General features: G+C 40.1%; 1 protein-coding gene across 1 annotated transcript; it reads left to right on the plus strand.

Moving 5' to 3' along the window:
* The first annotated feature begins 1,617 nt into the window (after positions 1-1,617).
* On the plus strand, positions 1,618-25,907 carry GLP2R (glucagon like peptide 2 receptor). The gene is made up of 13 exons (XM_083874359.1): positions 1,618-1,711; positions 7,128-7,236; positions 9,367-9,471; positions 11,241-11,362; positions 13,467-13,573; positions 14,172-14,328; positions 14,830-14,989; positions 17,001-17,061; positions 18,190-18,259; positions 18,707-18,795; positions 19,432-19,570; positions 23,491-23,532; positions 25,168-25,907. The coding sequence occupies exons 1-13, from the start codon at positions 1,643-1,645 to the stop codon at positions 25,483-25,485; spliced, it is 1,548 nt and encodes a 515-aa protein (XP_083730485.1). The 5' UTR covers positions 1,618-1,642; the 3' UTR covers positions 25,486-25,907.
* Positions 25,908-26,121: the final 214 nt, after the last annotated feature.

Genomic DNA, 26,121 nt, shown 5'->3' on the forward strand with positions numbered 1-26,121 from the left:
GAAATAGCATTTCTTTTTCCTTCTCCTAGGAAACATTTCCCACCTTGACATGTTATATATATGTTGGTTTTTCTGCCTGTTTGGTGATGCAAGTAAGCTGTGCAAAGAACCAAAAGGAGCTGGGGTGTTAGTAATTCACTGCTTTATTTTGCAACTGTAAAGTCAAAAAACTGTGTGCCCTGGGGGAGAACGGTTCCACAGGACAGACACTGAACTCACAATGTATCTTCTAATGAAAATAATTTGGATTTTCAAGAGAACTCTCTACACAAAAATGTCAGAGCTGCTGAGTCCCAGCATGAAACTCAAGGATAACAGGATAAATGCCTGCCTTGGGTTGTTATGAAAAGCTCAGCTGGCCAGCAACAGAGTGCCAGACCAAGCAGGTCTGGTCTACAAAGGCAGAGCAAATCTCAGAGCCCAAAAACCAGATGTAGCTTTAGCCAGGAGTCATTTTTCCCTACATCTTTGTCTCACTGCATTTTCATGGAGTGTAGCACTTGTGAGAACAGGACTGAGAGCAAGTGTGAGAGCAGGAGGGAGGAAGGGAGGGGAATCCTTCCAAGGATTAAACACTTATCTGTGATTCTATTCCTGTGAGTAATCTGCATATGGCTGTAATTAAATATATTTTGAGGCCTGTGAAACCACTGATGTCTGCTGGATGACAACTGCAGTCTGAGATGTTTCCCAGAGACAGTTTTTTGCTCATGCCCCAGCAATGCTTGTACCACAACTTTCAAACCGATTGTTAATGGGAGAACGCTCTGTTCCATAGGAGAAATGGATTGCATGAGTATTTATTGGTTAGTTCTGTCTAAACTGGGAAAAAAAAGGAAGAAAATAAGAAAGGAGCAAATGGATTTGCTGGACCTTCCTTCAAGCAAAGTGTTGTTTGCTGGAGTGAAGTTGACAGGTGTATAAACCAAATCTGTGCAGGTAACATCAAGACAGCCATGATCCACCTGGCAACTGAAGCTTTGAAGAAAACATTGAACATCACAAGAATTGTACTAAAAATTAACTGCTGCTAACATTTTTTTTTTTTCACAAGTAGATAATCCCTGATCCTGCACTGGCTGCGCACATTTGACAAAATATGATCAAAAAGCATAAAGCCAAAAATCAAAATCAAAAAGCATAAATTTTGACTGAGTCAGCAAGCTTCCTTCACAAAGCTTTTCTGTGTTCTGAGGTGTCATTTATTGGTTTCATGAGGTGGATATAAATATATATATATGTGTGTTTTCTTGGAGCTGGATTGCATTCTGGAAAAATCATTGGCAAAATTCCTGTGGAGCTTCAAGGAACAGGATCAGCCCTTTAATGTTTTAAGAGTTTTCTGACTTCTTATTGGCTAATGGACAAGCTACAGTAAGCAGAGTTGCTGTGAAGTTTAGACTAAGCTCTCTCTGCCTTTATTCAGGAAGATCAAAACATAGTGGGAGTCTAGCAGAGCTGAACACTTCAGGAGACTTCTTCACTTATTTGGAAAGAAGATCCATGGAACAGTGGCATTCATAAAAGAAGAAATTTTTACTTCTAATCTTTTATATATATATATGTAATTGATCTACAGCAGCATATTGGGGACAAATTTATTCAAGTGAACATGGTGTCACCTTTTGCTCTCTATTCCAGCATGGGACTCTGGTCCAGGATACCTCCAACATCTGCCAGCTCTATCATGATATTGTTTCTTCTGAAACAGGTAAGCTAATTCAATAATTGATAATGGACAGAATAAAAGTGAATTCCTAGTAAGTAGCATTTTAGCGTTAATTTAATTCTAATTTTAACATAAACAGCGTGTTTGTACCAAAAATCTGTCGGACACACCAATTGATTTTTATTATTAATTAGTCATGAGAAATAGCGGCTACAAAGCTGTAGAGTTTTGTATTAGAGCTCTCTCTGACTAGGTAATTTATTACAGTTTTATTCTATTAATCCTCATTCATCCAGTGAACAAATTATGTTTAGACCAATTTACACAATCACTTTTCATACCATTATTGATCAATATTGAATTATATTTGTTTTTCAGTTTTCCCACCAGATAAAAAAAATATTCTTATGAATCACGTTTATTTTCTACTGTTTTTTTCTCTGTTCTAAACCCAGCTTTGATTTGTTTCTGGCCCTACTTTTTAGCCTCTGACTTGTGAGGACTGAATCTCCAATTTGTGAAATCTGGTTTCGTTCTGCACCTCACCTTCATACAGAGAGCAAATAAATCTGTATGAGATTTCTGCCTTTATTTCCTGTAGATATCCACTAAACAATTTTATTTTTATTTTTTTCCCCTAAATCTTTACAAAATTCTAAACGCTTGCTTCTTACTTATAATTTGGAAAGAGTTTAAGTATTAAATGAGAAAATGTCTCAGTGTAATTCACTTCAGGGAAACGTTCATGTAGGTTTTTTTAGTAATTATTATTTATTTATTAATATCAATCTAGATTTGAATAATTTAAAAAATTACTGAAATTTGGTAAATTTTAATTGAACTGAAAAAAATTCACACATATATTTAGGGTACATTTCTCTGGAGTGTATGGAGTGTAAAGGTATTTCTATCCACTTAATCTCCATTTTCTTGGGTTTCTAAGAAAGTGGGTTTGCAGCTGTATGTGATGTAAAGCCCATATGTGTGTTTCTAACATTTTTATTAAGAAAAAATTACCAGGAGACAAATAGATATAGATATATATTTAGAAAATATTCCTAATATTTTTGTGTAATTCAAATCTAGAGCTTCTCTGCTTAGAGCTTCTCTTTATAGAACTGAAACAACTCAGATTTGTGAGACACCTCGACCAAAGCCTTAGTTCCATCAATGCTAACAGAAAATCTCCCAAATACTTCTGGGAGATCAAAACTTTGTTAAACTAATTGCAGTGAATTAATTTGTCATATTGGTTCTTGAAACTTGTTTAAAGAAATATGTGCTGTATTTCTTTGTATTTTATTTCATAAAAAAAGAAACATTTAAAGGAATAACAGCCATAAATCACTATATCTGTATTTTCTAGTAAAAACCTCTATAGACAGGAAAAAATATCCGTCACACTAAACCCAGATCATGGCTGAAGGAATGAATAAATATTTTTCAGCTTTTATTTTTAGTTTATGCCTAAATTGAAGGGGCTTTTTTCCATCCATAAGAGCATAGTCTGAATAAACAGCAACACTTCATTTCACTGCTAGCTTTGTATAAAAATTTAAAAGGATGAAATTCTGACTGTACAGTGGTCAGTTATGAAAAACTTAAACTAAACCTACCTGCAACCAAATATCCATTTTCTAAATGAAAGCTTCGGGCAACATTTTCTTCTGCATCCAACAAATTTCTGAAGTATCTTCTTGGTGCCATCTAAATAAATGGGCAGATACTTCCAGGGAATTTTGATTAAATTTCCTCATGGGTGAACTTCAGCGCAGGCAGGGGCCAGGCTGATGGGCTGAGACAGTTCCTTTTTTAACCAAAAAAACCCAACTTCAGACAACCTGAAATTGATGTCCAGTGTAGACCAAAAGATCATGGACTTTCTGAGCTTCTGTCCTGGACACTGGAGTTTAATTTTCCCAAGTCAGAAGTCCTGTTTAAAAGCTGAATGGCAACTGAAATGCACAACAGATCAAAAGCTGCAAAACACATCAAAAAGTGTTTCCACTTGGCTGAGATCATGGGAAATTTCCCTGAAAGTTTGTATTTGTGCCATGGAACTTGCACTGTGTCTAACCCAAAACTTAAATTATTTTAGAACGTGAGACTTGTAATCACAACTTTTACCAGCTGCAGAGGGATATTTGTGGGGCTGCAGGCCCCACACCCCATCCCTGGAAGTGTCCCAGGCTGGGTTGGATGGGGCTTGGAGCAATCTGGGATAGGGGAGGTTGTCCTGGGTTGGAACGAGATCTTTCTTGTCTTTAAGGACCCTTCCAACCAAACCATCCTATAATTCTCTTGTTCTGTGACTTGGCCTCCTCTGACACCACAAACCCAGAAAAAGGCTCTGCACCTGCAGCAGTGATTTCTGTGCTCCTCATCTTGACCCAGACTGGAGGCCACTCTTCTTCCTGAGAGACCCTGGGCCCCTCTCTGATGAGCCATGGGGATATGGATGTCAGCACACAGCACAAAGCTGCCTCTGACTCTTTGTTGACTCCTTTTCACTAAAACAGAGACAGAACATCAAGGTGTCTCACTCCCTTCATTCCTCCTTCCCTCTAAAGGCTGGTGCCTTCTTCCCAGCCTACTTAGTTTGCCTTCTAGTGGCAGCTCAGGGGTGTCATGCAAAATCCTCGTTCTTGTGACCCAGGTCCCAAGGGGAATGGCAGGAACCTGGGTCAGGGGAGGTCTGTGTTGGATATCAGGAAAACATTTTTCACCCAGAGGGTATTTGAGCATTGCCCAGATGATCCCTTGGGAAGGCTGAGCTGGAGCAGAGACTGGACAGACCCAGAGAATAAAGTAGATATTTATTAAAAGGCCTTTAGGATCCACCTTGGGCAGGACAAGAGCCTGGCCAGGGCTACACCCAAAGTGGACCCAAAATGGACAAACGGTCACCAAGTCTCACACTTTTATAAGTTTAGGGCCATTTGTATATTGGGGTTTGATTGTCCAATTTCAGCTCCAGGTTGTGAGGTCTCATCCTTCTTGTTCCTCCTTTCAGCCCACCATTATTTATGCTTTTGGACCTTCAGCAGGAAAAGGATTTGTTTTGTGTCCCTGCTGTGTGCAGAGCTGAGTAACACTGAATGTGAGGCTCAGAACTGCACCCCTAGGAGGCACAGAATCGGAAAATATCAAAATTAAAATTTAAGGCATCACAGGCTGCCCAGGGTATGGGCACAGCCCTGTGGCTGCCGGAGCTCCAGGAGTGTTTGGATAAAGCCCTCAGGGACAGGGTGGGATTGTTGTGGTGTCTGTGCAGGGCCAGGAGTTGGGATGGGTGATCCTTGTGCATCTGTTCCAACCTGGGACATTCTCTGATTCACACAGGACAATAAATTATTCTCTAAAAGTGCAGTTCATACAGAAAAGCCTTAACAGGATTAAAATAATTGGTGATTGGTGTTAGAAGGATTAGCAGCATTGTGTGGCAAAAGCTGATGGGCTGAAAGGCATTTATAAGGTATTGTAAACAAGAAATAGTTTGGCTTCTGATAGAATGGTGTTGAGATTTACATCTATTGTGTCTCAACCTTCTATGAGATTGATAAGGGAATAAAATCTGTAAAAATTCTGATGGGGCCTCTCAGTTGCCCCATCTGTAGAGCTGGGTTTTTCCAACAGTGACCGTGCCCACAGACCTGAGGAAATGCGCAATTCCATCAGGAGCTGTCATTTAGGCCTGGCCTTCTCCTCATTCTTGTTGAATGAACTTCCCATGACTGTGCATCAACCCCAAACCCAGGAATGGGACCAAACCAGCTGCCAGGTATCCACTGCTAAAGAGGTTTCCTTTCAATTTCCTCAGCCATTTAATGCATTTGTTTATCAGAAACTGGAGTGTTCTTCCCTCCACCAAGCCAGTCCTCTCTGCAAATGCGTCATCCTCATGTCTCTGCCTCTTCAAAGGAGGTTCACTGACCCCCAAGTGCCTGAAGAATCTCCCCTGGCTCCCAGCCTTTTGGGGCCTGCATGAGGGAAAAGTCAATATGCTTTTTTTTAAAATTTGGAAACATGCATTCCTTTCTCATGGCTGCTGTAAATATTCTCCCCTTATCTCGCCAGCCCATCCACGGGAGAATGATTACAGTCTTTCTACTCGCTCAAGATTAAAGTGGGAAGTTCACTGGGAGACTAAAAGCAGAGTATTGAGCAGGCAGTATTTTACCCAGTAAAAACATGCATGAAGTAGTGATCCTGGATAAAAGTTAGCTCAGCAGAATACTGTTCCTGTTTTGAAAGTAAATAAATTGGATTTTCTTCATTAAAATTGAATCAAACTGTAGGTTTAAAGAGACAAAGGTGAAGTTCACAGCCATATATTGTTCTGGTTATGTATCTCAGCCCCAGCACACCACCATGTTCAGACAACATCAGACAATCACACACATGTTAAAGACAATTTCAAAGAAAGAGAGCGGTCCAGACAAAAAGAAATTGACTTTTCCTGGAGAACTAAAAGCCATCTTTTAGTAAAAAGATTGTTTAGAAAACTTATATTTCGTTTGCTCTCCAAAATTTACTCATTAAATTAGTAACATGTTCAACCAGTAATGAATTTTTTAGTTTTGGCAACTTTCAGTGACAGCAATATTTGACTGCTCTGGCCTCTCAGATCCCTGGTTTCAGGAGAGCAGGGGGTTTGTTGCACTGACAGGGCCTAGGATGGTGTTCTTTTTTATGGATAAATAATGATCAAGCCATCATGCTAACACTATGAGCAGCATTTCCCACTATCCTTTCTGACCTGCTTTGCTCCTAATAAAGCATTTCTTCACCCAAATCTCCAAGTGTTTTTGCATTTAATTCTTCTGATTTTAGCCCTTTTTTTCCTAAACAGCAATTATCAGCTGTGGTCCTCTTAAAGACCTCTGCAGTCAGAGTGTTGTATGATAAGGATGTGTCTGTCATTTTATTATGTGGGAAATCTAGAGGGTGAAGACTCTTCTCACCTATGGACACAAGAAGAAAGACAAACAGTGCCCTACTGAGGCAAAAAGGGCAACACGGTGTAAATGGGCAAGGAAAACAAAAGTTTACAAAGGTGTTTCTTAAAAAAAAAAGGAAAAAGAGGAAAGATGTCTATGGCACAGTTGCAGTGGTCTGTGAAATGCTGGGCAGGAGTACAGAATGCACCAGAGAAAAGGTGTTAGTAGCTAAATAACACTGCTTATTGCATTACTGTTTTATTCAATTTTTTAATGTACTACTCAACCAGGTATACTTTATTATCTTAAAAAAACATTGTAAAACTGAAAAACCCTTTATACCTTTTTACCTACCATTCTCCCATTCTCCCATTCTCCCATTCTCCCATTCTCCTCTCCTCTCCTCTCCTCTCCTCTCCTCTCTTCTCCGTTTCTGTGATCAGACCAGAATTTCTCATAATGGAAAGAAATTTGTCATTGAGAATGAAAAGGTTCTAACTGATTTTTCTCATGTACAGTATTTTCACTCCCAGGCCAAAGGTTCTCTGCTGGAAAAAACCACTACTGGATGGAACAAATATAAACAGGAGTGCTTGAAAATGCTGCAGGAGTCATCTGTAGATAGTGGTAAGTAATTAAGCAATGAAGAAATGTATTGAGTAGCAAGAATATGCAAATATTGCCTTGCTGTATGTCTGTTCCTAAGTCCTAAATGTAGAATAATTCACCTGACACAAATATTATCTTAAAGTCCCTTGTTTATTCTCCTGTCTCTGTGGCTTTTGGATGCTTAAAGAGCAGCACACCTGTAGGTGTCTTCTCCTGAATTCCTCCTCTCTCCTTCGATTGGGATGGTCAAAGTTTTCTGCTGTTTGCCAAAAGGGACTTCACAATCCATCATTATTTCACTCCTAAATGTATAAACTCTGCTCAGCTTGGTGCCTGTCTCCTGGAAAGGAGGGCATGGTTTGGGTTTGAGGAGTTGGAGGAGTCCGAGGTGTGGCCAGGAGAGGTGGCTGCTGTTCACCAAAGAAAGATGAAAAGTGAATCTGTGTGTGGGAAATGGATTTGTAGAGGATTCCCAAAGCCTGACAGAAGGCTCACACAATCTTGTGCATCTGTGTGCAAACTTTGAGATAAAATATGCTGACTTAGAAAGGCCATGGGATAGGTACAGACACTGTTGAGAGAGAAATGGGACTGGAAACAAGTTTCAGATGATGACCTTTCAAACAGAACAGATATTTTGGAGAAATAGAACTATGAAAGATGTATTTTAACAAGACCTATGTGGGGTATTTTAGATGATTGGCTTAAAAGCATTAACAGCATTGTGTGCCAAAAGCTTATAGGCTAAAAAACACTTATAATGAATTGTAATTGGGAAATAGTTTGGCTTCTGATTGTGATGGCATGAATTGTAACATCTGTATTATCTCACCCTTCTCATGAGACTGGAAATGGAATAAAATCTTTTAAAATGCCTCTTAGGAGCCCCACCTTTGGGTCAGAAAAAGAGTTTTTCCAGCATCTGTGCTCTCTGGTTTGGACTCACTGGTTACAGGCAGGTGTTGAGAACACCCTCACCAAATTTGTTGGTGACTCTGCATTGGGAGGGGCTAGAAGTCAGAGCCATTTGTGGAAAATAAGGAAGGAGAAAACACAGAAAGCCAGAGAAAAGAAGCTTCCACAAGTTACTGACTGTGTGACTGCAGTCAAGGGGGCAAGAAGACAGTGATGAGGACTGCAGAGGGGAAAAAGATTTTATGGAATGCAGGGAAAGCAAAGCACACATCAGCTCAGCCAGTGCACCTGCAGGATGGCTTATAACCAATGCTGACAGGAAAGAAAGGAGCAGTGGAGAGCAGCTAGAAGTCAATAGCCTGTGGTGAACACCTGGTGTGCAGAAAACATTAGCATGATGCCAAAGAAGATTGTATTTTGCCAGGAAAGCAGAGAATGATGGCTTTGGTGGCAATTGGAACTGAGCTGGGTGACCTGGCAAGATGTTAGAGGGCAGTAGTTTGTAGTGATGAGCAGGAGAAATACAGGGAATCAGAACTTCAGCTTTCATGAAATTGAAAAAAGAAGGCATTTTCCTCCTGGCAGCCTTCCCAGTCCACACTTGAGCAAACAGAAATTGGGGAAAAGAACAATAAAGATACAGCTGTAAATGTTAACAGCTACATGGATCACAACACAGATGCTTAGCCTCAAAGGTACAACAGAATAAGTAAAAATAAGTAAAAAATGCATCCTAAAAAGATGCAGGTGAGATAGCTCAGACCTAGGTTTCTTGTTCCTTGTGTTCTTCTTCCCACAAGTTTCTCAAAGTATTACTAAGCACTATGGAAAATAAAGTGGGATATTCCCTTCTGGCTTAAAATGAGCAAAAGCACTGAAGTTAAGAGAGAATAACTTTGGTGTTATCCTAAAAGAAAGGCAGAAACTAACCAAGACACTAGGGCAGCTATTAATGCATTTTATTTTATGTTGCTGTCACCTGCCTGCACCATTTCAATTCTACATTATCAAATGTTTTATCTTAACCTTCAGTGTGTGAGTGATGTGATAATTGTGAAGATTAAAATTGAGTTACTCTGAGAGATTACCAGAGATATAACCTCATCTATCTGCAATATCTTATTGCTCTGGAGTAGCCTGCAATAGGTTAGCTGGAACAGCACAAAATGGTTTCCAGGATTGTCCATTGTCTGGACAACTTTTTATAAAACTTATATTTGCTTCTCTCCCCAGGAGTACATTGCAATGGGACATTTGATCAGTTTGTCTGCTGGCCTTATTCACGCCCAGGAAATGTCTCTGTTCCTTGTCCTTCATACTTGCCATGGCTGGAAAATGGTAATGTGAAAGTGGGAACTTGTCTTGGAGTTTGTTCCAGGAATTCAGCTGAAGGACAGGTGGTGCCCCAGTGACCTCTGAAGTATATGAGGCAGAAAGAGTCTCATCTCTTTCTACCACTTCTGAACTGAGGCACAAAGTAATTTTCCATATTTTTTCACTCTTTTCTCCATCTGTGCTTACCACAGCTCTGTAATGTCTGCTGTAAAGCAACATTTGCAAGGTCATGTAACCACACTGCCTTTGGGGCTTTTTTCGTAGTAAGAGATTCAGGGTTCAGCTCATGAGCTTCAACTTCTGGGGTCCCCATCGATCCCAGACACTATTCCAGAAAACTGGAAGAGTCAAGCTCTCAGCAATTTTGTTGAACAAAGTTGGGGTAATCAAGATGAAATCCTGATTGTAAGAGATTTGTTTTCAATGAATAGACAGAACATATTAATTGGTTCCCAGCAGTCAGCCCTCCAGTGGTGTGGTGAACAAAACACTCTTCCATTAACCCTTTTCCTGCAGGGAATGCAGCTCTTAGGAAGGGGAGACAAAAAACATCTTCAGGAGCAAAACTGTCGAAGACCAAACAAGATTCCCATAAAAGAATGGAAGGGCACTGCTGTCAGCACAGAGCAGCCTTTCTGAATCCTGCTAAACAGCCTTTCTGAATCCTGCTAAACAGCCTTTCTGGGGTGCTTTGCTAATTCCACTTGATGGGACCAGTTCTGCCTGAGTTCTTTAATTTATGGGAGACTGCTACCAGCTTCTTATCCCAGTTTTCTCCAGCCCAAACCACACATGGTTTGTTCTTTACTATAATTTACCCTTTTTTATTCTAATGAGCAGTAAGACACCAAGTTTCTATCTAGTCTCCCAAACTGCTTCTGCCCACCATTTAGAACAAACCCAGCTCTTCATAATAAACAAAAGAATTTTGCCTCTATGGGATGGAGACTTTTTTGTGTGTGTGAATTTCTAAAAAAGCAAGATTTCTAATCACTTTTCATGGATGGTTTAAGGTTTTTTCCCAGTGTCTGTATTCATACAGAGCTCCTGCTCCATCACAACAAACTGTGCTCCCAAAGTAATTCTCTTAGCTCTGAGCTGAGCAAAACAAGATATTCTGGTTGTTGCTACCACCCTTAAACACTTTCAACTTGAAAATGATTGAAAAAGCTCAGGTCTAATTAGAAATAAATGGATGGCAGCTGTTAAGGACAACATCAAACGTCAACCAGGGTCCCCACACCATTCCTCTGATGCTGTGGGCAAATTCCTAATTAGTATAAATTGGGACAATGCAGTGAAAACCAAGAGAACTTCATCAGTTCACCCCACCTGCTGAAGGGGCCCCAGAGCACAGAAATGAAACCCCAACCTGCAACACCAGGGGTTACAGAGAAAGATCATTCCTTAATCAAATCCTTGTGCAGTTCAGACTGCACAGCCTGGACAATGAATTACCCATTCACGAGCTCAATGAGGAAAAATGAATGAAGTGAGATGTAGGCTTCTCTTTTGGATGTACTGTGTGGGTTTTCTTGTAAAAAACAGGTATATTCTGGGAATTTATTTCTGCTGGATTACATTGCTACTTTGTCCTATGTAAATATAAAAAATATATTGACAAAGACAAAAGAAAAGTGGGTTTTATTCTTTTTTTTTGAGTAGGGGTGGTGTAGAATCTGTTGTGGAGGTGTAAGGCAGAAATCTTTTGAATGTGTATGAAAAATGAAATCTCTATTTTGACCTTTCAAACGGAAACTGTTTACTTTCAGGAAGTGTAGGACATGTATACAGAGTCTGCTTGGATGAAGGGATTTGGCAAACAAAGGAAAATTCCACAGACATTTGGCGAGATAGTTCAGAATGTTCTGAGAAAAATCATTTCCAAAAAAATGTAAGTATGTTTTATATTACGGTTGAAAACTTTAATCTTCTTAATCCTTTCTTGAGTAACTGACAAAACATTTCCATTTAATACCTGCAAAGGATCTTCAGATTTCATTTAAATTATCAAATGGAAAGCTGTTATTTTACTTATAAGAAGCAGAAGAGAAAATATTAAAGAAGGGGATTCCTGCTTTAGATGCCACAAGTTATTTTCTTTTCAGAGCCCAGTGTTCATGTGCTGATTTTTTCCTGATAAAATAGAAAACCATTGGAACTTGTCAAGCAAGGAAGTATCCCAGCATCACCTAAATCACATTAGTCTGTCAAAGTCAGACAACTTTCCTCTTGAGCCTTTCCGCATTTAATGAGCTTTTAGTTGGTTATTTCAAAGTTAGCTGGTCAGAGACTGGAGGATTCACCCTAATCTAATGCCATCCTTCCTGTATTTCTCATATTACATCAAGGTAGGGGTTGGACTTTGTCAGCCAAACTTCTTTTGCCATGGAGTTCAGCTTAGCAGATGTCAGAATTAGGTCTCTTAGGTAAACACTATTACCACTATTTTTTCCTTTTTCATTCTGACCGAGTGTTGTTTCTTACTTTATCAAGTAACATTGCTTTACTGATTAGTTATGAAACATTTTTAGTTTCGTATCTCTGTGTATTACTATGGTTTTACTAAGCTCTTTATATAGTAAGTAAAAGAATTTCCAAACTTTCAGTTTATTTTTTGCAAATGTCATAGATATTCATAAGTTCTGAGTGTTTTCCAAGGTTTGTTGACCATTCTGGGTAACATTAGTTTCTGCAAGGCATGTTATTTCATCTTGTGTGACAGCAGACAATTTCTTTGAAAGTTTTTATCAGCTTTCCTACCAACATGGATCCTTTTTTCCTACCTAAATGTGGGCTTGTACCTCTTTGTTTTATTTAATTGAACCCCCCAAGATGTTGGAAATAACCCAGAGCCACTGTCTTCACACCTCAGAGGAATCAGCTTGGTTTCAGGTGCTTTGCTGCGGCAAAATCGAAAAAGCCAAGATGATAACTTGAGATTTTTACAAGGTTTTTTTACCTGCTGGAATATTTCCATGAAGCAGAGTGACTAACACTGGGAATCTCCTGCACACACACTGCTTTCCCTGGGCACTTCCCCCCGCTTCAAGGGAGGCATGGCTCACCAGCATAAAATTATTAGAGAACATTGCTGGCAGGAAGACAGTGCTAAAGTCCCTGGTGCTGAGTAGCAGAACAAGAAAAACATCAAATTCACTGAGGAAAAGACATAGGCTCCAAGAAAAGCTCTGAATGCCAAATATGGATTATGGAGGCCACATATCCTGGATCTTAATCCCTCTTCAGAGATGCATTACTTGGGCTACAAGGTTGAATAGTTGAGAGGCAGATACAAGCAGATAAAGTAGAAAAAAAACTTAGGAAAAAGAAATGTTAAATTAGGCAAATTCAAAGGGAATTTGTGCAGGGCCGGGAGCTGGACTTCAACAATCCTTATAGATACCTTTCAACTCAGGATGTTCTCTGACAATCTATGAAGGTGTGAGTAGTTCCCTTCCTCCTCTGAGCTCTTATTTGTCCTTCAAAGACATTCAAGACAGCCCTAATTCAATAATTTTTCTTTTTTTCTTTGAACTCAAGACAGAAACCAGTGTGTTTCAATAGCTCTGGACAGAGCTGGCTCCCCAGACTGTGCAGACACAGCTGCTCAGTGACTGTGCCTGCAGGCCACACACACACTGGTTTGTGCAGGTTCAGTCAGTTATCTCTGCAGCTGTTCACCCACCAGGATGCACTTGGTGCATGGAATCATGGCAAGGATCAGCTGTGGTTTGGACTGTGAATGGTGTTTGTGCAGGAGGAATCTGGGGATAGTCAGAGAATGCCTTTGTGTTTAAAAAGAAGCTCTGGGTGCGAGGGTCTTTGTCATACATGTATTTCAAAAGGCAGTGAAGAGAGCAGAATCAGGGAAGAGCAGGGATCAGAATCCTGCCCTGGCTCCTGGAAACTCAAAGAAGGTGATCCCCAGAGTTTCTGAGCTGTGTTTCTGCTCTGTCCCCCTGCCTACGTAACACATTTTTCTTCTTTGTTCCCAGGAAGAAGAACATAAACTGCTCACCACATTACAGCTGTTATACACTATAGGATATTACTTATCTCTCATCTCACTGGTATTAGCTCTGCTTATACTTTCTTTACTCAGGTTAGTATAAATTTACATGCATTTTAAACATACAGAGCCCTGCACTCATGTTCTTTTTTTAAATGACATTGAAGCTATTCTTTAGTTTCCAGTGTTCCAGTACTGTCCAGCCTTCCAGTTCCTGAAGGGGCTACAAAAACACTGGGGATGAGCTTTGGACAAGGGCATGGAGTGATAGAACAAGGGGAAATGGCTTTAAGCTGAAGCTGTAGATTTAGATTAGATATTAAGCAGAAATTCTTTACTGTGAGGCCCTGGCACAGGTCATGCAGATAAACTGTCCCATTCCTGGAAGATTTTAAGGCCAGGTTGGATGGGTCTTGGAGCAACCTGATCTAGTGGGAGGTGTCCTTGCCCTTGGCAGGGGTGATAGAATCAGATGGGCCTTAAGATCCTTTCCAACCCAAACCATTCTATTGATTCCATGTAAATAACTTGTATTTTTCTAATATAAATGCAATTTCTAACCAGAATCCATTGATGGCAACAATATGAATACAACAATTGTTTTGCTGGGTCTTTGTTGGGTTTTAAAAATTTGATTTCTGCAAATGCGATATATTCCAGAGGATTTCGTACATTATTTTTTCTCCCACAGAAAACTTCACTGCACAAGAAACTACATCCATATGAATTTGTTTGCATCCTTTATCTTGCGTGCTGCAGCAGTTCTTATAAAAGACTCTGTATACTACAATATTTACTCAAAAAGACCAAATGATGAAACTGGATGGATATTATACCTCAGTCCAGAGGTAATGTGTTAGCTCAGAGCTAATAGTAAATGTGATTCTAGTGGTCATACTAGTTACAGTTTTGGTAGTTTGCCCTACAGCATCAAGTGTGGAGGTGTTTGTAAGTTGAGCTTTGGATGCTGAAATTTTGTTGAGAAAAGTTGAGATAATTAACATGAAATCTTGATTGTAAGAGATTTATTTTAAATGAATAGAAAGAACATATTAATTGATTGTGATATTTAGAAACAGCCACTTAAGCAAAACCACTCACACCTTGTAGCCTTTAGAAAGAAATCTCTTTGTTTATTTGGCACTTATTTACAACATCCCATTTGTGACCACTATGAATAAATTATTCTTGTATGTTGTTGTAGGAATAGAGCTTGCCCGTGCCAACAAGGAAAATTATCTGCAAAGTGTTAATGATGACTATTATTTTAACAGCTCACCAGTAAAAACTCTCACATGCAGATCATGACATCCATATTTACATCAACTCCTGGTCTCTCATTCCTACAGATTGTTATAATTTGCAGGACTGCCCAGTTTTTCATGCATTACTTTGTTGGGGCAAATTACTTCTGGCTATTAGTGGAAGGAATTTATCTGCATACATTATTGATCACTGTGGTGCTCTCTGAAAGAAGACTGCTACAGACATACATTGTGATAGGATGGGGTAAGTTCAGAACTGTTTCTAAGCACTGATTGTGTGGTGCTTTGCTGAGTCAGTGGAGGATAATTTATAAAGAAGGAAAAAAGAAAAAAAAAAAAATCTGAATTCTGTTTTACTCATATAGTTTGGAAGCCAGCAATTGTAAATGGAGATATGTCAGCAGTGGTACATTGGCTGCAGCTCAGCTTGAGCTGCAGATACAGGAAATCAGGGAATTGTTTCATAAGAAAATAGATGCCTGGTGAGAAGAACAAGAAGAAATTTCCTTATATTGAGCTGTATATTGTCATCACTGAATATGATGGTACTGCCAGCAACTTCATTTCCTCCCTTTGTAATAGAGCACCTCTATAGCAAATATGCCAAATCATTAGCAATTTTTATTTAAATGCTCCCCTTCCCAGCTCACCTGAAATTTCTAAGCTGTGCTTTATGTTAGGAGGCAATCTGAAACACTGTGTGAGTCAGGTCTTACATTTCAGGCATTATCCATGAAATAAAGACAATTTAAAGGTAATTAATTTGGGAGTCCTTCTCACCATCCATATCTGGATTTCTCTGCTCCCCCTCATGTTCCTCTTTAAAGGACCCTTGGCTGTTTGACCACACAGGTTACTGATGCATCAAGACCTCTGTCTTTCATGTTTTTTTAGTGTTGTTTCATTCTTTCATCATCTCTAAATCCCTTTGTTGCTTTCACCACCAACTTGTTGGGACAGGGATCAGTCATTTTATTCCTTGTCCAAACTCCAGTGGATATGTCTGTTAGGAAATTTCCTCCCTACCTGAGGAGTATTAATAATAATAATAATAATGATGATTATTTGCCTGTTGGTCCTCGTTCATTGGTCGCATCATATTCACCAATTTTCTAAAGGCTTTCTCCACAAATTAGCTTCATTTTTTAATTTATATTTATTATAATCACTTCTAAGATGAGACGTGTCTTATAGACAATTGTAGTCCCACTCCTGCTGAGGCAGCAGAGCTGACCCAGGGCTCTCATTGCCATTTCCTCAGCTGCTGCACAGGAGCTGCCTTTGATAATATCACCTCATCATCCTGGGTGTCACCTTTCCTCATGAGACCACCTCACGTCCCCCTGGATCTCCAGTTCTGTTCCCAGCTGCTCCTTGCCCCAGTTGTTCCTGCAGACCCTCTTTTTGCACCATCTCCCACCCAACTGAGACCTCTTATATCTCTTTTCCCCTTTTACCTACTCTGAAATCTATTATCTTGAAGAGTATTTTGTTTCTGGCCCTTTCTCTGTGTTGCCACACTCCAACTTTCTCCATGACCCTAGTTAGTGTCCCAGAATCCTGATTAGCCCCTGTTCTGGTCCCAGGGTCCCAAACCTCCTTTAATTTCTGCCACATCCACCAGAAAATCCCCTGTGTGTTACTGGGCTGAGAATTCAGTGGAACACTGCTTGTGGTAGCTCATGATTTGAGACTTGTGCTTTCACACCTGTAGTCCCTTGGAATAGAGCATTAATCCTTTATTTTAGAGGAGTTTTTTTCTCAGCCTGCAGTCTATGATCTCCAGGAAGGGTTGGGGGCAACAATAAAGGGATTGGGATTCTCTTGAAGGGGTCCAGGACAACAATCCTTTCTCAGTTGTCTTAATTAACCAGGCAGCATCCCACACCTTCACTGAAAACTCCTTTAAAGTTCAACAACTGTGAAACTTTAAAGTTCAACAACTGTTCCTAAGGTGGCCTTTTCCTAAGGTGGCCTGTGAGGCCTCGTGTGCCAATTACTTTGAATTCTAGGCTCAGAAATTTAGCAGATTTCAGCAGATCAGCAGTGTGTTTATGTGTGAATGTATTCCTCAGCCTGAAAATGCATGATTCAACTACACCAAGAAAAGTAATTTTTGTATTTGAACTACAAATGGGGAAGGCCAGGATGAAGTTGATTTTTGTACTGTTCTAAATAGAAAACTGAAAAGCACAAATCTCTGCCCCACACACTTCTACAGGCTTAGCTGGAATAGACTCTTCTTTCCTTTTCAGTTGTTCCAATCCTGTTTGTGGGCCCTTGGGGAATAAGCAGATCCAAACTGGAGAACACCGGGTAGGTTATTAAATAAAATGTTTTTTGGAATCCTGAATTTCTCTTTGCTTGGCTGAAAGCCCTTGGCAGTACTTGACACAAGAACTCACCAGCAAATTATCAGATTATACAGCACCTATTGATACTTGTAGCATTTTCAAGGTTCCCTTTAGTACTTCTGCATTAAAAAAACTTCCAGGAATTTTTATTTTTAGGATTCACTTATGCATTTAGCAAGGAGTAGAATGAACTTTCACTGTTCCTGAAATGTTCATCCATTCACATGAAGCAAATTGTGTGCACCAGCATCTTCATGGAGAGCATCCTGTCAGAAAGGAGACCAGTGCTTTCCTTGGAGACACTTTGAGTTTAATTCATATTCAGTGCCACTTTTTAAAGAAAAATATACATTTTAATGGAAGCTCCTGAAAAAACCTGCTGAGAGCTAATATTTGGTGAGGGAGTCAGTGACAGTATCAGACAAGCACCAGTTTCTGGTCTTCAGTTGTTGGTGACATCAGAGAAACTTTGTGGTTTATCTATGGAATCTTTTGTTCTCCTCTTTATTTCTCATGGTTTCTAGAGAATTTTATTTGCAACGCCAACATGGATAATGAGCAACATCCAAGCAATAATTACTGTCTTATGGAGTCAGATGTCATATAAATTGTAAATGACAAGCAAGCAAAGATCCTACAGAACCTCAGGCGAATTAGCAAGAAGAAATAGGACAAATCAGAAGGTTAAAGCAGGAGAAAAAGAAACAGCTTAAAGGAAACAGAATGTATATTTTTTCAGCAGATCAAGAAGCGTGGTCACAATTCCCATTTTACTGATTTCCAGTCCCCAGTGTCAGATAGATAATATAAGTAAGGTTAATTCCATGATGAGGGTTTGGTGCCATGTTTTGTGGATTCAAAGACTGAGTTTGCCAGATAGTTCTGAAGTTTATGGTCTAGGGAAACTTTTTTCAACATTCATGTGGAAAGATCTTCAGAGTTGTTGGTGAAACTCTTCCTAGTTTTATTCCATTTCTTATGTGGCCACCTAAAAAGTTGAACTTCACCAAGTTCCTTTTCAAATACAAGTTATGTGAGCATTCTTTTTTTTTCCCCTATGAAAATAATTATATTTTAAATTATTCTCCAGGTGCTGGGGAACAAATGAACACATGGGGATCTGGTGGATCATCCGAGGACCAATGTTGTTTTCCATTGCAGTAAGAATTATATAACCTGTATTTTTTTCTCCTCCTTGGTCTTTGTAATTAGTGCCATTTTTATCCTTCAAAATTTTGGAACAAATAGGATACAGTTTCCTGCCACAGAAATATCAAGGGAGACATAAAGTGACAGGAGGGATAAACTTTTGTTCAAAAAATAAGGAAACAGGGTTCTGTATGAAAAAATTGAAATGTAATTTTGTACTGGGAGATCATGTATCAAATTATATATCAGGCTGAATGAGGCAATGATAAGTTACTCAACTTTACATGATTAGTATGTGACAATAACCTGCTTGTATTCCAACCTCATCCCAGCTGCATTCCAGTTATTTGCTGGCAGGTTTTGTAAGAGTTTAATATCAATTATACATTTATTTAGTAGTTAACTGCTTAGTGTCATAACATTTACTGTTAAGTAAATCATATGTATTTTCCTTCGAGGTTAACTTTGGCATCTTCTTAAAAATTCTCAGAATGCTGATTTCCAAGCTAAAAGCTCAGCAAATGACCTTTCATGACTACAAGTACAGGTATGTAACAAATGACACAGAAGTCCTGGCCCCTTTTAAAAAATTTTGTCACATCAAAAACTTGTCAGTTTTCCCTAAAGATGTACTGCCCACCACCAGGTATAATGGATATTCGGAATATGGAAGATAGATATATTCTGAATAAAATATTCAGAATAGATATTGATAATAGGAAAACAGGCTCCACAGACATTTCCCTGTCTGAGAGGCAAAGGCAGGTACTGTGCCCCGAGTTTTGGGGGCATTTTGACAAAGGCTTTTCAGTGCAGTGAGATCTCTGCTCTCAGGAATCTCCTCTCACACCTGTGGCCTCTGCTGCTGTGACACATTTTTCCCTTTGTCACTGAAATATGGGAAGAAAAAGAAAAGCCTCCTAGCTCTACGTTTGTAGCCTGATAGAGAATCAGGCATTTCTTTATTCTGGCCAGGGTGTGCCATGGAAAAAAATTCATTGACACATGCCTTTAACTAGACTTTCCAATGATTTATGCATACATCATTCTCAAAACTGCTACTACCATTCCAAAGTCAGAATATTGAGGGATGTTTTTGGAATAATTTCTTTTTCTCTGAGTTTTTGATTTTTGGCAACAAGGAAGTTTAAAAAATACAATAATTGAACATTTTCTTTTTAAGATTGGCAAGATCTACACTTGTGCTGATTCCGTTGTTGGGGATCCATGAATTTGTATTCACCTTCATCACTGATGAGCAAGTGGAAGGACTTTCAAGACATATAAGACTTTTCATTCAGCTGACAATGAGCTCATTTCATGTAAGTGCTGTTTTGCAGGTATTGTTTTTAGGGTTCGGAGATCCATGTGCATTTTCTGCTCACCACAGTTATAGTGAATTCTGATTTAATATTAGAACCTATAATGTCTCTAAATACGCTGCTGCAGTAACAGGATAGAACACTCACAAACTGCATACTCAAATAGGATAGTCCCAAACACCACAAAAAGGAGTCTGACATTTTCAGAAAAAAGAAGGCATCCTCTGGTAATAGGTAACAGCTCACCACAGACCCCTGAAAACAGGATTAAAAGGGTCAATTTAAAACACTCCCAGGCAAAATCATAACCATGAGAATGTCTGCCTCATCCAAGGTTTGGGCTCCATTTTCCTAAAGGATGTTTGTTGACCTTATCTGCAGAGTGACACTGTGGACTCCTGGGTGTACCCTCAGAGAAGTGCACCAATTTTTAGTTAGTTTTTGGAGAAAATGTCTCAGAGCCCTCACACAAATGGAACAGAAAAATGGACCAGCATCTGCAGGTGGAAAAGAAGTTTCTCACCCATAGAATCAGCAGTGTTTTACAGATCTTCAGGCACTTGGCTCCTCTTCAGTCCCCCTGCCTTAGTCTGGCATGAGTGGGCAAAAACCTGAGGTGAGGAAGGGAGTGTGACTGTGGCAACTCTGCCCTCAGATCTCAGCTGCAAGTAAATGAGCCACACTCCAGTAAAAGAGACAGTTCTAAGTAGTCCATATTCCAGCGTGAGCTGTCACTGGAGCTCAGTGGTAATTCTCAAACTCAAGCACAGGCACAGGCTGTGCTTCCCTGTAAGTGTTTGCTCTCCTCTTTGCCAAGCCAGAGAGCTGCACTCTGGCACCAAACATTGCTGTCTGCCCCTCTCTTGAGTTCTGCAGCCCTGCTCAGTAATGAATTTTTGAGATGGTATTTATGAACCTGCTCAGCAAAGTTGTCCTTCACTCACATCTTCCTGCCTTGATCTTCCTGGGGCACCAGGACAGCGATTTCCATATCTTTATTTACTGCAAAACCCTTTTTTTAGGGTAATCTCTCTGACTCAAAGTGGCTGCTCCTCAGTAATTCACTGCTCTGACACTGCTGCCCTCCCCTGCAGCCCGAGGCTTGAGGTCACCTGAGCATTGCTGCACTTTGCCCAAAATTTATGATGATCCTGGGGTTTAACCTTTGCAATATATGCACCTGTGCTCTCGTGGATGCATGCATCAGTGTTTTGACACTGTTATTGAGGCTACACTTTAAAATTTCCACCACAGCTTGAGGGAAAAATGTCCCGAGTGAGAGCAGAGAATTCCTGGAGAGCCACAAGCCCCAAGGAGCCTGCTGACATGGTGTTCACAAAATCAGAGAATTATTTGGGTTGGAAGGGACCCTAATGTTGGAATATAAGTTCCTTGGTTAGACATATCCTTACTTGGAGAGGTTGCAGTGCCTAGATGTTATTTTAAAAGTGCAGAATCATTTAAAGTGAAGATTTTATTTACTGGCTTGTCCAAAGAAATCTGATATATAAACCAGCTTACTCATCCTTGCTAAAGAATACAAACTTCATTCCTTTTAGAGAAACATGCATGTGCTTGGCTGCATGTCATGATTTAGAAGCAAAGCTCCATTAAAAAATACCCAGAGATCTTAGCCAATGTTTATTGCAGATTCTCTTTTTTAGCTGCAGCATTATTTATGAAGGGATTAGCCAAAAAGCACATAAACTGTACACAATTACATTTGTTTAGTCTGTAAATCTTCTCAGTAGTTCTAAAAGGCAGTTAAACTGTTTTGTTAAAGAAAAACAATTATCCCTGGGATCTCAGCTGAAGGTTTAACTCAAACATTTTCAAGGAGCACAAAATTAAATTCTAAATGGGAGTTCTGTTGTAGGTATGATGCTGCTTTGCTTTAGGAAATGGAGCAATCTAAACATCTTGGCACGGAAATTGTGCATGGAAATTGTTACCCTCAGGAAAAAAACATTGGTTTCTGGTGGAGAGAACCCAGTTATTTGATGAGTAATTTATCACATTGGAATTGTCATGAGAAGTGAAGAACAACTGTGAGGATTATGTGTGCATCTGTCCTTTCCTATTGATGTTTCTGCTAATGAACATTCCCTCTGAATTTCTGATGCTCTGTTTTCACTCACACTGGGATAATCCTGAAAATGTATGTTTGAGAAGTCACAACACACTGCAAAGGTTTCTAAGTGTGAAAATCACTTTATTGGGAGAAAAACCAGCAAGCACTAAAGAAACCAGGATATAAAGTGAGCATCAAATATAAATAATCAGCAAAGTCTTCCACCTTCCGGTGTGATTTTACCCTGCTTGTCACTGTGTGCAGCAGCAAATGAGATTTTTGCCCTGGGAGGTTCACACAGGCAGCTCCTGATCTGGGGAGTATCTGCTTTTCCCACAGTGGCTATCACCAGGCTCAGCAGGCTCAGGAGTGTAGGTTAAATCTTGGTCCTCCATGTGGTGCCTGGGAGGCCAAATTTGGAGTTCATACTCAGAACAAAAACTCCTCAAACCACCCAGCAGAGTCATGAACTTTCTACCCCCCAAAAAAGAGAGCTGCCTTCAGGAGCAGGAGAAGTTCTGCATAAAAAGTTATTTTTTAAGCTGGTAAATTTTTATTTAATAAACAATATATATAAATATTTTAAAATATATAAAAATATATAAAAATATTTAAAATATTAAATGAAATTACATTATATATTTATGTGATGCAATTATTATATTACCATTTGTACTTAATATCACCTGTTATTAACTCTAATTAACTATATCTTCCTACCATAACCTAGGTGAAGCATGAGAAATGAGAGAAATAAAACACATGGAGAAAGCAATTCTGTTTGCTATTTCTCCTGTCCCCATTTCCATTGGTGTGGCAGATAAACTGCACATATGCTTAAGGAATTAATGACTCTAAATAATTCAGGACTGCTAGAAAATGACCAGCAGGCTCAGAATGCTATTGGTTAATTTTAGGTATAATGAAAAATGTTGAAGCTTCTGTGTATGTGTATTTCTTTTTAAACTTTTGTCTGAGCAAAGCAGAAACATTTCTGGAAAAATATGAGTGTGGGAACAATTGAATGCTGTCAACTGAATTGCACCTTTGTAGCTGTGATATAAATATTGACTTGGAACTCAGAGTATTTATTCTCTTAATCAGAATTTTTGTGACAGATGCCTTTAGACACACCAAAAAAGGGCATTTCCTGAAGCAGTGGGAATAAATCTGCATGTCTGTGGGGCTGAGATGTAGCCTCTAAGCTGCTTTAGCCTGAGATCAAAAGCAGACAGAGAGAGGCAAATGGAAATAATAATTTTGGGGTTGGTTTAAAATAAGTTGTTTCTGTAGGATTTTTTAAGGTGTTTGTCTAAATCAGTTTCAAAGAAAAAACAGCAATTCCAAATGTCCATAACACTTAATATAGCTGAACTTTGAACTAACATGAATCACTAAATATAGAAATAATTTGTAAAAAGAGCCCAAATGAGATCTCAGTAAAATCATTCTCAAACCCAAACAAACATGTAGATAACATGAGAAACCAAGCTGCATTTTTTTTATTTTACCACACTTGGAAATAGCAGCATTGACAGCACAAACAGCAATAGTTTGGAAAAAAAAAACAAAACAAAAAAACCCACGATGTGATAGCAAAATGAAGATAAAACTGGGTTTCATAATCTCTTCTTCAGCATCTGCACAAAATGTGCCCTGCACAAGGAACTGCACAAAAAGAAGTGACTGGGTACTTCATTAATAAATAAATGCAGGCAACCAGTTTCCTTTCTGAACATTAAGGAGCATTGTTTATATTTATGGCTTTAACACTAATGCCACCTTCAAATTACAGCTCCAGGTATTTCCTGCACACTGACTTTTTTCTCTCACTCCCTTTCTCTTACAGGGTTTTTTGGTAGCAGTTCTCTATTGCTTTGCTAATGGAGAGGTAAGGCATGATGCTTTGAGAGAAGTTTTCAGTTCATTGTTTCCATCTCTCAGGGCCTCAGACACTCAGATGCCCTTGAGTTTCAGGCCTAGAGAGGAATTGTTTTGTTTGAGCAAAATGTGAACTACATTGTGAATTACAAAATGTGAATTATGGAGTGTATAACTCCAAACTACGGTAGCTAGCACTGTAGTTTGGAGTTATACACTGAAGAATTGCAGGATTACAATATATATGAAAATATAAAAGTTATATTCATATTATAAAAGTTTATGAAAATATATAGAAAATATAGAAGTTATATTTATTTATCCAAATGCATCAGGAGAGGTGGCACTTGTCTGCACTAGAGAAGTGCTTGTGTGACATTGGCAAAGGGCACAGCATTGCCAGCAGATCTCATCAGCTGTTGGAAGTTGCTCTTTTGGCTTTCTTCCACCAGAAGAAACCTTCTTCCACCACCACTTCTTCTTCAGCTGGTCCAGCTGAACTTTCAGGCCAATGTGCTGCTGCTGGAGCCAGGGGAAGCCCCAGCTCCTCCACACAGGGCTGGAGCCTGCTCTCCTCTGCCCTGATGGCTCCTGGGATGCAGGCAGGGGGACCCTCAGTGCTGGAGATTCCCATCAGGCTGCCAGAGAAATGTTTCAACAAAACAAACCAACTACACCAGCCCAACACTTGGGCAAAGCTTCTCCTTCTCCTTCTCCTTCTCCTTCTCCTTCTCCTTCTCCTTCTCCTTCTCCTTCTCCTTCTCCTTCTCCTTCTCCTTCTCCTTCTCCTTCTCCTTCTCCTTCTCCTTCTCCTTCTCCTTCTCCTTCTCCTTCTCCTTCTCCTCCTCCTCCTCCTCCTCCTCCTCCTCCTCCTCCTCCTTTCTCCTTCTCCTTCTCCTCCTCCTTCTCCCCCCTACAGCAGGCTGATGAACAGGGGAGTCTCTGGAGCTCCCATACACCTCAGATTTGCAGAGGAAAAGCTTTCCTAAGTCAGGGTGAAGAGGTTGGACTCTTCAGATAGATTCAGCAAACAAACCTGTTCCTACCCTACAAGGAGCAGGTGCGAAGTGAACCCCAAAGGGGCAGGAAGGTTGGCACTTGGCAGTTCCTCTCATATTGCAACCAGTATTTGTGCCAGTGAGCTACAGGGTGGTCACCTGCCATTAACTCATGCCTTGGGAAGGCTGAGCTGGAACAGAGACTGGACAGAGATAAGAGAATAAAGTAGATATTTATTAAAAGGCCTTTAAGGACACACCTTGGGCAGGACAAGAGCCTGGCCAGGGCTGCACCCAAGGTGGACCCAAAATGGTCACAAAATGGACAAACAGTCATGAGGTCTTATATTTTGGTAAGTTTTGTTCCATTTGCATCTTGGGGTTTAATTGTCCAATTCCAGCTCCAGGTTGTGAGGTCCCATCCTTCTTGTTCCTCCCTTCAGCCCCCCTTGTTTGTGCTTTTGGGCCTGAAAGTTGTCCTTGGTGTGCAGCAGGAAAAGGATTTGTTTTGTGTCCCTGCTCTGTGCAGAGCTGAGTGACACTGACTGTGAGCTCAGAACTGCAGCCCTGGGCACCACAGAACCTGAAATACAGGAAAGATAAAACTTAAGGCATCATTACCAGCGATTCTTTCCTCCTCCCCTCAGGTGAAAGCCGAGCTGCAGAAGCACTGGTCCCGTTTCCTGCTGGCAGATCCCTTCGGCTGCAAACTCTGCTTCCTCGGGGAAAACATCAAATACCTCAGGAAATGCTCACAGAAAAGGAAGAAACACCACCTCAGCAGCAAGCACCGCTTGTGCCTGGAGGTGAGCAAGCCCTGGGAGGTGCAGCTGCAGCAGGTGCTGGGCAGGCAGAGGACAGAGGGCCAGGCAGGGCCCCCCCAGATGAGCATGTCCGACAGCAGCGAGGGAGAGGTCACCACCGGAGAGACCACTGAGGAGGTCTTTGAGGAAAGTGAAATTTAGGAAGCTGTCCCCATGGGGCAGCACCTGCCAGCAGCCAAGGTTGGGACAGATCTCTCACCTCCAGGCTGCTCAGAGCTCGGGGATGTTGCAGTGCAAGGATGGAGGAGTTGATAGTCCAGGTGTTCCAGTTTTTCTTGGTCTGAGAAAAACATTCTTGGTCTGGGATGTTTCTAACCCATGTGGCTGGGTAGAAGAGAGTCTTTCTGGATGGAGGATTTCTGCTTTTGTGAGGTACACAAGGAAGCAGGATGAACTCTGGAAACGAGTAGGCTCTGGGGACACATTTTGTCAGCTTCATCCATGGCTTCAAGTCACGTCATGAGAAGTTCTTAGGTTTTATTTTTCATAGGAGTGGTTCACAAATAGAAAGATGCGTGTGGAAGACTCCTTCTTTCACAGACTGAAATCATACCCCATCTCAAGAAAACCACCCCAGTTTTAGAACAAACCAGACCAAGCATATATATATATATATATATATATATATATACACACAACACCCAAAAAACAAACTTGGGAAGAACCAAGCTTTTGCTTGCATTATTGAGCATCTTAAAGTCTAGTGCTGGAAATGTCATTATGAGATGAAAACCCAAAATATTTCCATGGAATGTGCCCAAATGAAGTGTTCTGATA

Source organism: Zosterops lateralis (assembly GCF_965231275.1).
Source record: "Zosterops lateralis genome assembly, chromosome: 18".
In the NCBI taxonomy this organism is placed as follows: Eukaryota; Metazoa; Chordata; class Aves; order Passeriformes; family Zosteropidae; genus Zosterops; species Zosterops lateralis.